The sequence below is a fragment of the Fringilla coelebs genome (assembly GCF_963513975.1).
Source record: "Fringilla coelebs genome assembly, chromosome: 2".
Classification (NCBI taxonomy): domain Eukaryota; kingdom Metazoa; phylum Chordata; class Aves; order Passeriformes; family Fringillidae; genus Fringilla; species Fringilla coelebs.
Genome location: NC_140029.1, coordinates 31,903,729 through 31,921,221, shown reverse-complemented (window position 1 = coordinate 31,921,221; position 17,493 = coordinate 31,903,729). Strand labels below are relative to the sequence as shown.

Genomic DNA, 17,493 nt, shown 5'->3' with positions numbered 1-17,493 from the left:
TGTCAGTGTAAATATTGCAGGACAGGACATGTGTTGTTTATGAGCTCCCCCTTTCTCCTCTCTGGTGATTCTCACACTCCACCTGAGCTGGGCTTTCTCAGCCTGTGCACATTAGAGTTGTGTGGTATAGTAACTTGAGAAGTAAGTGTATAAAACTTTGTTGTTTGGGGATCTTTTAAATTTGTTTTGGGGGGTTTTCATACTAAAAGAGACTTTTGGAGATGATAGTAGCAATCTTTGTTTTATATTACCTTTTACTTTGGGTCATATGAAAGCAAGGTTCTGGAGCTTGTGCCTTTAAGGTGCAGATATCAAAATGTGTGGAGAAGCCAGGGATGCAGAATGGGATTTGCAAACAGTGAAATCTTAAGTAGCATAATGAGTTTTGGATACTGAGTGAGGTGCCACCAAAGCAGCCAGTGAGGAAATGTTTGGGACAAATATATGTCAAAGCTACTATTTCTCTATGTGGTAGGTGCTTTTACTCCTGTCTACCAAGAATGCTTTTTATTTTCTGAAAGTACTGTCATTTTTTTTGTTTAAAGCATCATAGAGTGGCATTGTTGGTGATGTCATAATAAACAAAGCTTCAAAGTGGGAGATAAAGGTCTAAGTCTCCTTTTTCAGACTGGGATTCAAAATCCATCTTCCAGAAGCACACAGTGTGCTTCTGTGTACCTGGAAATATTCAATTTCTTTCTGTAGAAGTTGTTCCTCTTTGTGGAAAGAGAGGAATGTTATCACTCTCCACTTCATCTAGTATGAATGGTACATGATAAAGAGTAATGGAAAAAGGAGTTATTTACAGAACTTTTTTTTTAATACAATTTTCTTATTTGAGATGGCTGCTGCATTTTATTCTAAAGACCTCCTTTGTGTGTGTGTGTATGTGAGTAGATTTTTGGGGGGAAAATGTAGAACTCTTTGAACCATTCTTTCCTCTTTAAATCATACTCATTCTTGTACAGATTATTATATTTTACAGGAAGGGCAATGCCCTTATTTCTTTGTCTTTAGAAGAAACTTGCATTCCCTGCATTTTAAGAGGAATTGAAAAACAATTGCGTGACCAAACATGTAGAGGAAATGAGTGGAGTGTTTGAGGATCCTATATATTTGACTGAGGCATGAACTATTGGTGGAGTTTAGTCTTAGGGTACAAACACTTCTAAACTGTTTCAAATTTTAATATGTTCCTGTCAAGATGGAGCAGATAGTTGCCATGCCAAGGATTAGGCTGCAGTGTGAAGGAGGCTTTCCAGATGTACAGTAAAGATTATTGGCGTGTAAATGAAACAGAAATTCTGTTTGTGCCTGAACTCTTTATGGGCTTAGATGTATTAAATTAATTTGTTCAGGAACCCAGTCTGTCATATGTGTTGAAGTATGGAGTTGGCTTGGTACACTCACTCTTTTTTGAGACCCTAGAAGAAGTTGTTCACTTTGGAGTTTAACATTTTTAAGGTAAAATACTAATTTGCCAAGTGTGGTACTTCTCAATCAAAGTTAGTGCCACAGACTTTTTTTGGTTATTTTGGTAGAATATGCATTATTATTTTGGGTTGTCATAGCTCTGTCTACAAAATGAAGATGTTTAAATTTTTTTTTCTGATTTAGTAACAAAATGGGTTTTTGTTACATTACTTAGTTTTTTGTTTTTCTTTGCAGCTTTCATCCAGTCGGATGGCATAATAGAAATGCTACGTTTTGATGAAGGAGACCTATTGCAGGTATGTAGTCTGAGTAAATCATCTGATCTAGCAATGTTGCATCTTTTTGATAGCTGCTTTTTGAACTCTTTGGTTTGTGTAGTTCTGGAAACAAGCAGAACCTTTGAACTTGCTAGTTACTTTCAACAGTATGCTTCAGTGTGGCCAGAGGTTCCAGTTCCTTGATGTTTTGTGTTGGGAAAACTCGTGGGTTTTACCACAGGTTCTCTCACAGGTTCTTTCTTTCTCAGAAAAACTGGGGGATATTTTGTGTTTAAGGCTCATCTTGATCTAGAGTTGAGATGCAATTGGCTAACTCATCTAAAGGAACTGCAAGTGTTGCAAGATTCCCAAACCTAAAGGCAGTTCTTGGGACCAAGTTACCACTGGGTTTAAAGAAATTTTAATTACTTCAGTGAAGTAATTACTGTTGCAAATAGTTGTTTTTCATGTATGATGTTGCCATTCCTGTCAGTTCTCTTTTGGTCTGAGTCAAAACATGAAAAAAGTTAATTTTATAAAATATATGCTGAAATTTTGAGATGGTGGTAGTAGCTAGGATGACAAACATAGCAATATGGCTTGATACTAGAGGTGTATAGCTGTGAAGTTCTATTGACTAGGATTTCATATGCCTGTATTTTGTGGATTGCATGTATGTTGAGAATATTTTTCTTAAAATTCCTTGATGGTGAGAGTCTACTGCTTGAAAGGGAGCAGAGGAGTTACTAGTGCAGTGCTTGATTTATAATTCCTATCTCCTGTGTAGTTGAGAAAAGTCAATATATGCATCAACGTATTACGTGTTTCAGATTTATGATGTCTTTTTTTTTTTTTTCTCTGCCTACCAAGTTGTTTAGGTTAGTTTTTTTCTTTTTTCAATCCTTGATGCTTAATGTAACTCAGGAATATCTCACTGTAGATGTTAAGACTGTAATGTCCAAGAGTAAGATACTTCAAAATTATGTAAGCTGGTTACAGGAAACATTGCAGTTAAAAACAAATTAGAAACCCCCACTACAAACCCCTCAAAAAAACCCTCCCAAACCCAAATACCCTACCAAACAAGCAAACAAAAAAGCCTCAGGTTCTTCATTAGCCAGTTGTTCAGCTGTCATGTGCTAAACATGTTCTCATAGTAGATATCTGTGTATAGGCTTATGTTTGGATGTGTAGAGTAGAGTGGTAGAAGTTTCCCATATAGTGGTTACAGTTTCAATTATTAAAGCTTTCAACTGTGGATAGTTCTTTAACTTGGATGAAGATACCACATATCACCATAATTATAAGGAAAAAACCCACAAGACTTAGTTTATTTTCTTTTATATACTCTACTAGAACACATTTGATTTGATAAAATCAACAGACGTCATTGGCCCAGTGTTTAAGGTAAAGATGATAGATAATAGGTAGTTGCATTCACTTATCTATAGTTTAAGTGTTCCTTTCTCACCAGGGTTATTTTTTCAAGCTAGTTCAAATTAATCTTAAACATCTGTAATTATCTTACTCATTTTAGCACTATATTAGCACCTATTCCTTAGACTAGAAAGTAATGGTACTGCTGTGAGCCACTCAATAAGTCATATCAAGACGGGAAAGTAAAAGAATTGTTAATTATACTAACCATTGCAAGATGTAGAAATATTATGGTGGGACAAATTCAAGCAATTCTGCATTGGGCTGCCACTTCCCTTAATATGTTGCTGAATGTTTTATCTAAAACAAAACAAGAGAGACAAAACTTCTGATAAGTGGTTTCTATGTTTTATGTTATGGTTGTGGCTCTTAAGCCAAACATACCTACGTAAGGGAAACCACTTCCTTTTAATGAGAATGATAGCATATATTATTTTCTCTAGCTTACAAATTATTTGTGTATTTTCATGTAGATATGACTATATTAAAAATACACAAATAATTTGTGACTGCTTCCTGCAATTAAAAAAAAAGGCAATTACACTGTTGTAAAACTAGACTTAGGTCTTGTAAACAGCAGTTACTAAAGTTTTAAACCTACTGTCATGTCACTGACTGTTTCTCTTTTGGGCTTTCCATAAGTTTTCACAAATGTCTGTTGTTCATTCCAAATACTATGATGTAGTAGTAAATCAGTATTGTCTAATGTTATGTCACCTTCAAACAAATGGTTTGGTGGTGTTTTAATATAAAAAATAACCAATTCAGTACATAAAGGGATTAATAATCATTGAGGTATCAAAGCCATCTCCAGTCTTGGTTTATCTCCACTCCCCCCAAGAATCTGATATCTTTAGAGCGGAAGCAAGCTTTTTCTTGTTTGAAAGTTGCTTTACACGTAAGGTAAATCAAATGCCAAGCTTTGAATAATTATATTTTTAGGGATTCCTGCCACTTCCTTCCAGTTAGTGTGAACCCTCTTGATACTGTTTTTTTGTACTTATATTGAGGACATACTGTTGGTAAAATACTCATTCTGTCTTTCAATCATACTTTAGGAATTCTGTAGTAAAAAATGAATGTGTTGAAAAGTTTTGTTTGAGCAGTCTGACTGAAAACCGCTATTTATTGAAAGAGAATAAATCTTTAAATATTTGAGTAGAAAAGTATTTCATTGGTAAAAATAAACTGACAATGGAAATTTCATGAGCTCATGCTACTGGATAACTAGCAAAAGTAGAGACTGTACTCTATGGGTGTGGACTTAGAGTTTGTGGTTTAGAAAGTGCTATACTGTGTAGTTCAACCTTCTGAGAAAAGTGAGAATTCTTCTTCAGCATATGTGTTCAGATTAAAGGTTTATATCTAAATAAATTTATGCTAGTTCTGCCTAGAACTAGTGGATTAAATTAAAATAACGAGGGAATATGTTAATTCTGTCTATTCACATGAATTGGTCCCTTTAAGAGCTCAACTTTTTGAACTCTTCAAATAATTAATTTAGATCCTGAACATAGGGTAAGAAGAGTATTAATGTAAATGTAATGTAGGGTTTGGGGTTTTTTCAATAGCAGGTGGTTTGCAGATGTCTGTATAGTTGTTTGGCACTTCAGAGTCATAGACTTGGTTGATTGTAAAGGACCTTGGGAGATCATGTATTCATTTTTCAGGTGGTGTTGTGTGTAGATGGGCTATGCCTGGCAGGTGCTTGACTCTTCTGTTCTTAAAACATGTAGAGAAGTATGTAAGTTTCATGCCTAAGCTGGTTTTGCTGCTGCTTTTTTCTCAAGGACATGAGTACTTGGGTTTTTGGTTAGGTTGTTTTACCTCTTCATCATGATAATTTTGTGCTGAAATCTACCTGCAGCTTCCTCGTGCAAGTTTTTTACAACAGTCTAAATTTACTGGATTTTTATTTGCCACTACTGAAAGTGTAGCATTTATTTGAGACATTGTGCTGAGAGAGAGAACAGAGTAGTTCCTTCCCTATCTAGTAGCACTTGTTTTAGTAAGGCCAAAATGAGTAGTAAGTTTTTGACAGCATTTTGTTTGCTCATATGGTTTGTATTTCTCTGTGCTTTCCAGGCACATTTTTTTCTATAGTGTGCTATCAGTTATTCCCTTCTCAGTTTTACATTTAAGCTCTCCTTCAGCTGAACTTTGCTACATCAGTGTCAGGCCATCCCCTCCATGTGTTGTCCTGATTATTTGAACCCTTGTCCAGACCTGACAGATGCTTCACGTCTCTGACAATGATGTCATCTGCAACTATTAGGAGGGCTGAAATAAACTACAACTGTTACTTTTAATAATTTGTCCTTTCATGTTAAGCCAACATACTAGCTTGCTTTTTAAGGACTTTACTTTGAAAAATGAATTAAATTATATGGTAAAGGAAAATTTATTTTTCAGAGCAAAGTTTTCTTTTTTTTTCCTTTTTTTTTTCCTTTTTTTTTTCTTTTTTAGTTAATAAATTACTGTTTCCCAGGTCCTTGTGTTTATTGTTAGAGCTTTTGCCTTGGGTATCTAATATTCTGGACAGTGTAGTTGGGACCACTATTTTCTAGAGTGATTAATTTTAATTTAATTTTTTTTTTAATCAGAGTGTTTGGAAAGTAGTTCTGCTTATGTAGTAGTATTTTTAAAGTAGTGTATTGCTAAAAAGAGAAAGGAAAGTCAAATTACCTTAACATTAATCTGCCTTAATAATCATAAGTGTTTGTAACCATTTTTTACAGGTAAATTCCTAGAAATTATTTTACTGATAATTGCTGGTTTGCAAAATAGCTGAAATACTGGGAATAAAGAAAGCCTGTGTGCTTATATATACTTAATACATATTTTCTGTCTTTGTTCATAAACTGCTCTAAACTGCTTGTTCCAAAGACTGATAGTGAGAATTACAATGGTCCTACATGACAAAGAGATAGGACTTTAATATGACTTGCAGTGGCTTTTGAAGACATGGAACTGAATGACCTTTGTAGGACTTAGCTGTGTTGGTCTCTTACTGATGGAAGTTTAGTATTTTCTGCATGATCTATACTTCATTCTCAGTGGCACAGCAAAGAATTCTCTTAACAGAAGTGGCAGGCTTTCAGTTCTGGTGTATCAGCAATAGTGTTTTCAGGGAGTAAAGTCTAAGCGTATTCTTTAATTAACTCAAATTTTCATATTGTCTATAAATCCCTTTTCATATTTTATATTAATAAATTCATTCATTAATTTTCATATTGTATAAAAATCTCTTTAAATGGATTTGGTGTGATCTCTATTGATATTTCTGTAGCCAAAATGTAGGTGGGCAGTAAAGTGGCTGGACCGCAGACCTTGATGGGATTCTACAGGGCAGAGTTCAGCTGGCAGTTGTTACCTGTGATGGAGCTTGGAACTGAGGACAGCATTGCTCAATGTTGTCTTTAGCAGCCTGGTTGGTGGCATGGAGAGTACTCTCAGTGAGTTTAGAGATGATACCAAATTGGCCAAAGTAGCTGTTACGCTGGAAGGCCAGGCTGCTATTCAGCCTTCCTTCGGCAGGCTGGCAGGAACCTCGTGACCTTCAGCTCAGACAAATGCAAGGCCTGCACCTGAGAGGGAACAACAGGATGGGCTGGGCCGTGGCAGCAGCACTGCAGAAAAGGCATGGGGGGTTATGGAAGAGAACAGGTTGAACATAAGTTGTCCATGTACTGTTGTAGCAAAGACAGCTGCCAGCCTTCTGAATTGTAAACAAACGTGGACCCAGAAGATAAAGGGTGTGATTTTGCCCCCTCCTGTGAGACTGCAGCTGGGTATTGTGTTCAGTCTGGGCTACCCAGTGTGAGGAGGGCGCTGACATACTGGAGCAGGCACAGCAGAGAAATACAGGATGGTCAGGGGCTGGAAGGCTTCTCATGTTAGGGTGTGTTTTTTCAGCTATTGGGAGAAAAGACCAAGGGGAAAACTGATTTCTGTGGGCAGTGTGGAATTACCAGGAACCAGATTTTTCCTGTGTGCTGTGGAAGGATGAGAAGCTTTGGACACAGATTCCCATGCAAGAAAAAAAACCCCAACTTTTGAACTTGAGGATGTTCAAACACTGGACCAGGTCATTAAAAGAAGTAGATTGTCTGTCTTTTGAGATACTCAAAACATGATGGCCCAAAGCTCACCTGCACTAATGAGACCTCCACTGAGCAACAGCTGACTAGATGGCCTCTGGAGCTTTCTTTCCCATGTGTGTGATTTTATAACGGAACAAGAGCCATCTTAGTTCATTGCCATGGCTTGTGGGCAGCTGAAGTTGTTCTGCTTTCTACTGGAAAAGTTGCCATCCCCAGGCTTTGGATTAAAAATAATTGGTGCCCAGGAGTGACTGTTGTAAAGCCAGTGTCAACAGCATGTGTTGCATCAGCTACAATCAAGTGATGAGGTTTTTATTTCCTTATGTGAGTTTGGGTCATGAAAGACCAGGGTAAGAATGACTTCAGTCCACTTTCAGCTACCTTTCAGATTACAGCATTCATTTTTTCATTACCTTAAGCGAGATATAGCTCATTAATTAAGTTTATTTTAATTATAATAATTATTAGCATAGAGCTCATGAAGATTTAAGAACAATGAAGACTTAAGCTGCCACTTATGTATCACTTTAGTGGCTATCTCTCAACATTTAGTTGCAAGCAGCACATACCTCTTCTACAAGAAGGAACCAGCCTTACTCTGAAATAGCGAGATGTAAAATGTTCTCAGTCTTTAGGACTGCAACAGTCTTTTTAATTGGTGTGGCTACTCTCTTGTGTAGGAATATAGAAAACTGGGGTTGTTGAGAATTTTGTTAATATTAAAGAAGTATATTTGGTGTTGGAAATCCCTGGTCTTGAACCCCAAGAGGGTCAGCCTCCTTTCATTGCCCCAAATGTCCTTGTTGAAGACTTTTGAGCTCTAGTTTATTTGCTTAAACATAGGTAACCAGTGCTATTTGAGACGTCCTGGACTGTCCTGGGCATCTACGTGGACCTGGCAGATGTGGCACAGGGTGTAGGAGAAACTGTGTCCTTCTGGATGTCAGTCTGGGACCAGGCAGGCTGCCCTAGGACATTTATCTCAAGTGGCAGCAGATGCCTATGTTTAGATGACTGAATGTAGTGCTAGGTAATATGACCTCTTATCAAGAAGTGAAGAATAGCTATTATAACAAATTGATGAGACATTAAAATTAACTTGGTGGTTGTGACTGTTTGTTTAGTGGGATTTTTTATTTTTATGTTCTGGCTGAGGTTAACAACCATGGGTATTTCTTTAGAGACGGCCTTCAGGCTGTGAGATATGGATTTTGATTCTCCATGTATGCAAGATTGTCTGGTGTCTTCCACAATTACACTGAGTCTTTAAAGTGTACTTTGAGGTACAGATTCTCCATGAAATCTGTCTTGAGAATATAACCCTGTAGAGAGAAACTATTCCCTATTCCTAAGTCTTGAAACCATGGTGTTGGCTGACTGCCTTCAAATTTTCTAGCTCACTGTGTGCAAGTTTTCTCAAGATCTTTATACTGAAATCCCTTGATTTATAGTTTAATCCTACTAGGGTTACATAAGAGATTAAATTAAGGCAATGTACTGTTAGGAGCAACAGCCTAAATGTTATCTGCAGTCTTTAAATTAAAAAAAAAAAAGGAATCATCTGTCTTCAAGTCTTGAACACAGCCTTTTGGGTGGAAGGATCATAAATGCCCAGTGCTGGTTAAAGGGGTGATTTTTCCCTTTCTCACTTTTTTCCTGCTCAGTTGTATATTTCTACTGTTCCTTTTGTGCTGACCTTAGGTTTTGTTGTTCGGGGTTTGGATTGGGAAATTAATCCAATTGAAAGGGTTTTTTTCCTGTAACTTATTTTATTATATGTCTTGAAATATTAATAGTGTACACATGCATCATACTTCCTGATCTGTACATTGCAATATTTTGTTATTTGTAATGCTTCTTCAGTACAGATAAGATTTAATAAATATTTCATATAAATAATATTTTGCTAATTCTGTTCTTTTACAATGTACCCTGTATGGAAGAAAAGATGAAGCTGTATTTTTTAAAGAGCATAATTTTATTTCTCTTTACCTGATAAACCAACAGTATTAGGCAAAGCCTATACAATAAATAGTGTATTGATCAGGTACATGGCTTTAGCTCCTGACAGTTTTGTGCAGTCACACAGGAAAAATAGCATGCCAGACTGAAGTACAATAGGTCCACAATTATACCTGGAGATCAAATTTTTAAAAAATAAAAAGTGTTTAGGACTTGTAACTGATCACAGTTGTATGTTTTTGTTTACTGCATGACTTGAAAGATTGACGTGTAATAAAAAAGAGTGGTAATTATAGAAACTGCCACATGAGATTTATTTTTGGTTTAGTTCCATGATGCTATAGTTGCTGAAGTTGGTATGCTGTTTCTTTGCTCTTGATTGACGCTGATCCAAAAAATGAACTTTAAGAACCCCAGCAAAATCCACACAACAAAATATGCACAAAACCAATCAGAGTAAAAAGCAAGCAGCTCCTGCTCAAAAAACCGAAAATGTAATTAAAATAAATTTATAATATTGCTTGTGTTTAATGGACATCTGACACCAAAACCCAGGCTTTTCCTTGTAAGCATGAGTCTTTGATGGATTTTTGCTCTTAAATATATCTCAGAAATACCAGTCTTAGCAGAGTGATTTATGATTTTAAACCTGATCTACAGATACTCAATATTTTCATAGCAAATCAGAAATTTCAGCACATAGGGGAAACCTTGGGTGTGCAGTCAGATGAATTCAACTCCTAGCAGGTAATTACAGTCATGGCAATGTAGTAGTCGCACTTTTGTCAATTATGAGTATTTCCATTTGTTTCTGGAGTTAAATTTGATCTCCACTGTCTTCTGTCTAAAAGTTGGCCTGGGTGGACTGAGTCTAATATTAGTAATATTGACAGCCCATTATGATGCTTAAGAGTATATATAACTAACAACTTTCTGTGTGGGACTATTTAATACTTAATAGAACGTGCTGTCTTGTTAGAGCCAAAGCTAGTTGTCAAGGATGGGGTAGTGCTGGTAATGGCTATTTTAGTTGCCCTGTCATAGGATCTGAACCTGTTAGCTCCATCATCTGACTGTCAGGTAACTGCTGGTAACTTAATTATGTGCTTTAGTTATGTTTTGAAAGAAAAAACCCTTCATTGAAAGAAATGTTTTATTTAATTTTTGTGATTAATGCGCTTTTAAGGACATTGGTAAGGATTACAAGGTTTTATATACAGTTTTGTATATCTGTTAATTTCATGGATTATGTCCAGTTGTTGTGGTTTAACTCCAGCTGGAAGCTCAGCCTCACACAGGTGCTTGCTCTGTTTCCCCCATGGGATGGGATGGGGGAAGGAAATCTGAGGAGTAAAAGTGAGAAAACTTGTGGAATAAGATAAAGACACTTCAGTAGGTAAAGCAAAATAAAGAAATCTCAGAATTATAATCTCAGAATATTCTGAGTTGGAAGGGACCACAAGGATCAACAAGTCAAACCCTTGGTCCTGCATGGGACAGCCCCAAGATTCACACCATGTGCTTGAGAGAATAGTCCAAACACTTCTTAAATGCCTATTTCTGTGCTAGACCACCCTCTGGGTGAAGAACATTTTCCTAATATTGAACCTAAACCTTCCCAGACACATGCTGTCACAGAAGTCACATACCCACTGTCCTTATCTCAAGCCATGAGTTTTCTCATGGTTGAGAAAATAATGTGTGGCAGTTTAAAACTGGAAGGTTTGCCTTTGTCTTTCCAGTCTGAGGAAAATATAAGCTATGGAAGGAAGAGATCTGTCTTTTTGTGTTTAATTTCTTTAGATTTCAGAGCTAATTAACTTGTTAATTAGCCATACTTCCTAGAAAGTGTTAGACAGAAAACATTTTGTACCTTAAGCATTTCTCACTTAACTAAAATTGATTTCAAATTTCTTCCTTCTTCATTTTAATTGAATTTCTCTTACAGCCCGTTGTAAATTGTTTCCGAGTAGTAAATATTTACCTGTGTCTTGCAGGAAATAGAAAAAGGAGTGTGGCATGAGAAGTTAAGAAGCTGAACTAAAAGCTTATCAGTATATGAGTAGTAGTATACCTTAGCTAGGAGAACATGGAAAGATGTGTAAGCTTTTTTTTCTGTTCAGTAAATTAATGGTGTTTAAATGAAGATTAACAAATGGACTGATTTTCTAACTGCAGTAGAAATGTAGTAGGTAAATTTAAAGGAAAGCTTGCTGACTTTCAAATTAAAGTAACACATAGTATAAAACAACTTTGCTTGTTTTTTAGTCTTTTCTTCACTGAGGAAAAACTGCACTGATTATTCTGTACTGAAAAATGTAGTTTCATGTGAACCCTTTCCTGCAATGCTCCTTTAGCAAGGCAGTCATACTCCCTGTATCAGAGATTTTAAAGAAAAAAAAATATCTAATGAATGCTCTTTGATGCCTTTCAAAATTGCAAATAAATCCTCAAGTTACAAACAGATTAGCTTTGTTTTGCAATGGCAAATAATACACTTCCAGGTTTCTTTAGTTTGATGTGAATTTGAGGGTGAGTAAACCAAATAAGTTCATTTTAAATCTGGAATGCTACTTAGATTTACAATCCAGAATTGATACTTGACATGAATCAAACATTAATGTTTGTAGACTCAGTGATTTAATAGAAGTAATTTTAAAATTTCCAAGAAGTATCTCCAAAGAGCAAAATCATTCCTCTAATAAGAGAATCTATATTTTAAATAAAGATAATTTTAAAGAAACTATTTTAAAAAATACTTTTAGCTTAGAAAAGAGCAAAGAAAGAAACAAAGTGTAATTTTTAGCTGAAATAGAAATCAGTGAAGTGTCCAGCAAAAGGGACTTGATTTTTAGTTCTGAAATGAGATACAAGTTTGCATTCCTCTTGCAAACAAGTGACATCCTTGTACTAAAGGGGAAGTGGTCAAGGTGCACTATGGACTTCATCAGACCTGTGAGCTTTTTTCCCCACTCTCAGGAGATAAGTATTCTGGTTGGCCATGAAATGTCTTTAAGAGGATAACTAAAATCCTCAGTTTCATCTCCAAATCCTGTGGGAAGACAGAAGTTTTCCAACTATGTTGTTTTAACATTAGCTGTATCAGAAGGACACTGCATACGCAGGCTTCTAAACCAGTTGTTGTTTCTTAGGCAAGAGGAAACTAATTGGGAGTCCCTAGACAACCTAACCTCCTTGTTTTCAGGTAATTAACTGAAATGTCCAGCAGAGTGGAAGGAAGGGTATGAATAATGGAGGCTAGAAGATCATTAGCAGAGAAGGAGGTGATGTTTCCTAGTCAAATGGAGATTATAGCCTTCTTTGTTTTTTAGGTGATAAATTGCATCAATGAGGTAATTGGTGGACTATTTCTTGTTTTATATGCTTTTCCTTGTAGTTTGTTTCTTACATCTATCTATGCTAGGTTTTTCTTTTGCTCCATACAGTGTTATAATTTCCTGGACATTTTTGTTCTCTCAGTTTTAGGTTGTTAAATTTCTTCTTGTTTTGTAGTTTGTGGGCTTTGCTACCACAATTCTTGTCCAAGGCCAAACTTAATTTCTTTAATTGGAAAAAGCCAATTTACATTTTCTGCTCCAGTTCAGAACTTCTCCTTTTCATTTTCAAGCTCTGATTTACTCACTTGTTGCAGTTGCCAGGTTGTTAAGTTGGGGTTTTTTTCCTCGCTGGCGGTATAATGCTGTTGGCCTCTTAAACTTAATTTTTTTTTTTTTTCTTTTACAGACTGAGACAACTTTAGGCCTCAGTTCATATCAACAGAAAAGGTAAGCATCTTTCTAAAAGTTTAATACAGACTTTAATCATAAGATTTGTGATACTTTTCATAAGAATAATAACAGTTTAATAACAGTAAAAAAAGATCAAATACAAACCATGTGATTTTTTTTTCCAATTATTTTTCTTATACAGAGGAAATGAAACTAAAATGTGAGATAGTTTTTAGTATTGACCAGCTCAATCATAGAATGGTTTGGGTTGGAAGGGACCTTGAAGATAAGCTAGTTCCATCCCTTTCCATGGGCTGGGTTCCTGTCCCTCACTGTCCTATGAAAAAAGAATTCCTTCCTAATATCTCATCTAAACTTTCCCTCTTTCAGTTTAAAGCCCTTTCTTTCTTTCCTAGCACTAAATGACCTTATGAAAAGTCCCTCTCCACCTCTATTGTAGCCTATTTTGGGTACTGGAAGGTGCTCTAAGGTCACCTCAGAGCCTTCTCTTCTTCAGGCTGAGCAGCCCCAACTCTCCCAGCCTGTCTTTGCAGGAGAAGTACTTTGTCCTTCTGATCATCTTTATGGCCCTTCTTGAGGAAGAAGCTTCACATGTGGAATAAAAAACTGAAGAATTTTTTTATTCACTTTGTAATGTATACCACAGAGTAATTCTGTGTAATTAAACTGAAAGGTCTCTTCTAGATTTTTTTTTAATAATTTCATGTAGTTTCTTTTATTGAGGAGAAAGTTTGCCTACTTCAAAAAATTCTTGATGTACTCTTTGAAGAAAAACTTGATGTTATTTTTGATGGATTCTTCCCCGCATTCCTTTGTGCCCTCATAGAATCATTAAGGTTGGAAAAGACCTCCAAGATCACCGACTCCTACCTTCAGTCATGTGCCACCATGCCCACTAAGCCATATCACAGAGTTGTACATCTACTCATTTTGCAATGGTGATGTCACCTCTTCCTTAGGGAAGCTGTTACAGTACTTAACCACGTGATGATTTTTTCTGAATATCCAACCTGAATCTCCCTGGCACAGCTTGAGGCCATTTCTTGTCTCTGGCTTGAGGCCAGGTCTTGTCTCTGGTTGCCTGGGAGGAGTCTGACCCCTACATGGTTACAACATCCTTTCAGGTGGTTGTAGAGAGCAGTGACATCACCTCTGAGCCTCCTTTTCTCCACACTAGACAACCCATGACTCTGTGTTGTCCTCTCCTGTCCTGAAGACATAATCTGTTACTGAGGAGCTTGCCATGTATGATACCTGAGAAGGAAAATAAGTGGCCTCTTTTTGTCCTGGTCCCTAATTTTTCTCTGAAAAATCATCAGGTATTCTTGTTTGTTTAATGAGTGCCTTGAACAGTAATAATCAAGCTTGTTTCTTGGACAAGCAGCATTCAGCAAACTGTCAGAGCGCATTTTCGGTAAAAAGAGTTATGTTTTTTCCACATAACTCTATTTACTGAAAACCTGTTTTCTGTTCCTTTTCAGGAAATGTAGTAAAGAATTTTCCATTTTGAATGAGTTCCTATTTTACTGTGTGTATAGTTGCTTAATTGTGAGCTTAAGGTCCTTCTTTTTGCAAGTTTTGAAAAGCCAATGAAATCTCCAGCTGTGGACAGGAATGCAAACAGCTGTAGTTATGTGCTGCAGTATGTCAGTCAGATTGCAAGTATGAGAACATGAATTTACAGGAATGACAGTTGAACAAAAGATAACAATGATTAATTTATTTCTGTGTTTTGGATATAGCCAGACCTTATGGAGATTCTTTAAATGGAATAGTATCTTGTTTAAATCATGAAATCTCAATGGCAGAAAGAAAGTGCCTATATTGGCATCCATAGATTTGGTGCAGTATTGTTTCCCAGAAAACAACTGAATTTGGTGGTTCTTGAGATTTAGGCCATGGACTAGATTACTTACAGGATTTTTAAAATTTTCAATTCTTGGCTAAGATTGCTTTCTATATTGGAAACTTCAGTGTTCTAGACTGTGTTCTGTTAAAACACTGGTTTAGATATCTGAAAATAAATAGTCCATTCCACTTAAGAGTGCTAGCCTATTTGAAGTTCAGTCACAACATGATGAGTGTCTGCATCACAAGGTCTCTGATGCCATGTTACATAGCAAATACCAAATTTGCTTTCTGTTTTTCTCTTTCACTGCTGTTACTGGTTTTGCATGAATCTTTCCTTTAAGTTTTTTTCTAGGTATTTTTTTTCAATGGCATTGCTAGAAACAATACATAACTTCTCTAGATGACTTGTCTTCCCTAGTCCTTATTAGAGATTATTTCTTCTTCTTGGTATAGCTTGCCAATATTTTTTCCCTATTTAGACAGTTTATTCAGTTCTCTGATCTACTTTTTAGCACTAAGTGGAAGGAGGGAAATGAGCTAGCAATTTAATTTGTTTTGTTCATGCCATGGTTAAGTTATTGTTCATCTATTCAAGCTTTCTCCCTGTTCTTTCCCCAGACACTCCCCCTTGGGAATTGCTGGCTTTGAACTTTGCCTGTATTGAGTGTGTTTTCCTGATATAAGGTTAATATTGACATATCTGAGCCAGCTACTATCTGGGTAGTTTATATAAAAAAAATCTTGCTAGTCTTTTTATTCATCTGCATTTTTAGCAGCAGCTTCTGCCAGATACTGAAGTGGTCAATTGTTTTGTGGAAGTTCACTTTCTCACTGAACCTGTGATTAATACCCATATTTCTAAAAAATCTAGTTTTAAAAATTAGAACATCTTTTCTGATATATGCAGCTCAGCCTTATTTTTAAATATTAACAAGTTTTGGATGCACTCAGGTTACTTACAGAACATTTTTAGCTTGAAAAGTCTGTAGTGGCTCTTTCGAGGATTCTGGCACAAAAAGTACCCACTGTGAACTATTTGCCAGTTTGTAATTTGAAAGGTTCACAGAGTTTTTTTAAGATATGCTTTTATTTGATTTTGTGGTAATGGAAATAAATTAGCAGCTTTCTAAGAGTTCTTGTTGCTAAATAAAATCATGAGAGTTAAGTTGTTTCACAGCTTAATTCTACTGTCTTTATTTCTTTACAATTTATGGCCCAAGAGAGGGAATAAAACCCTTTAAACAACTGCTGAAGTAATGTGGGAAAAATTACATGTGGAGTATGCTTAGATTTGAATTTTCTGCAGTGGTAGTTAAAGATGTTACAGATAAGATTCCACAGAGCACACAACTCCTACAGAAATCCCAGAACAGCTAGAAAGGTAAAGTGAGGATATAGCAACACATTTTCTGCCCAACTTTGCAGAAATCTTTAAATACTGTATGTGACAAGCATTTTCTTCATCTCCAAATGCAAAGAAGTGCATTGATTATCTAAATTTGAGTGCCTAATACTCTGATAAACGGCAAAGCATTATGGAAGTGCTGAAGAATGTCCTTAAGACAGAAGAATATTGTGGCTCAGCACAGATGGACGCCCATATCAGCTACAGTGTTTGCAGGCATTGCTGTTTTGACCATGTTTATGACAGCATGTGTGACAATACTACTGAGACATGAAGGTGCACTTCAGTGAGTTGCATCTGGGTAGTAGCAGTATCTTAGTAGTTGAGGTAAATGTCCACTCAGATACAGCATGGATGGAATAGGGAGGATAATGATCCTGCTGGGGACTTGTGTAGTCCACTCTCAAGTCTCATTTTTAAAATCAAAATTCTTGCAGAAGGAAAAAGATGTTGAGAACATTTAAATTATGGGTCCAGATGACTCCTGGCCAGTTCTTAGTCTGCTGGCAGTTATCTGCAGTCCTCTCTTCCAGACGCATCTTTTCTTTTTCATGTTGTTCTTCTTCTCTTTAAAAGTTAGAAAACTTGGTGGGGGTAGGGAAGGAAAAATGTTTAAATTGTGATATAAGACCGGGAGCCATATTTCTTCATGCATACAACAGTAATTAACTTCATGTCATTATGCTGTAAAATTGCCCTACCCATGGGTGTGTCCAGGGTGAGCAAGTGCCCAGCAGAGCAGACATTATCATCATTTCCTTGTCTGCTGCAAGTTGACTCATGTTGGGCCCTTCAGTAGGCAAAGTTTGTGAATCCCTATATTGCTTGCTCCCATTTGAATTTTATTACAGTTCTTACTTTTATTATCATAGTTGGCATTCATTATGATGTTGTTGCCTTTACCAAACTTTAACCAAATGTAACAAATTTTAAAAATCTGAGTTGTCCAACTGTCTTTCCAGGATAATACAGCTCTGCTTCCTGAGAAAATGTTGCCTAACCTTTATGTGTATGTGGAGAATTGAGTATGTAGTGATTGTTCAAGTTAGGCCAAGTTACTCTTGCAGAGTTTTCAGTGCTTTTGAAATAAGGATATTAATTATCACTTTTGTAAATATTGTAAATATTTTTAATATTTTTGCATAAAAGGAATTGATATGTCATTTTGCCAATAATTACCAACACAAAAGAGGTGCTGTCTAACTGTTCAAAGTTTTAATTTTGGAAGAAATTGACAGAATTATTTTTAAGCTCACTCTAAGATGAGTGGTTTCTGTTTAGCATTACCTTGGAGG

At 36.2% G+C, this 17,493-nt stretch overlaps 1 protein-coding gene across 2 annotated transcripts in view; it reads left to right on the top strand.

Annotated features, from left to right (window-relative positions):
* TMEM131 (transmembrane protein 131) overlaps positions 1–17,493 on the top strand; it is a 93,502-nt gene that overhangs the window by 18,145 nt on the left and 57,864 nt on the right. Inside the window, exons 1-3 of one of the 2 annotated variants that reach the window (XM_084223632.1) lie at positions 1,403–1,464; positions 1,669–1,730; positions 12,938–12,978. In XM_084223632.1, the coding sequence (XP_084079758.1) occupies positions 1,698–1,730; positions 12,938–12,978 (74 nt within the window). In that variant the 5' untranslated portion in view covers positions 1,403–1,464; positions 1,669–1,697. Of the gene's footprint in view, positions 1–1,402; positions 1,465–1,668; positions 1,731–12,937; positions 12,979–17,493 lie in introns of those variants that run through there. The other variant, XM_084223631.1, reaches the window with a different exon arrangement.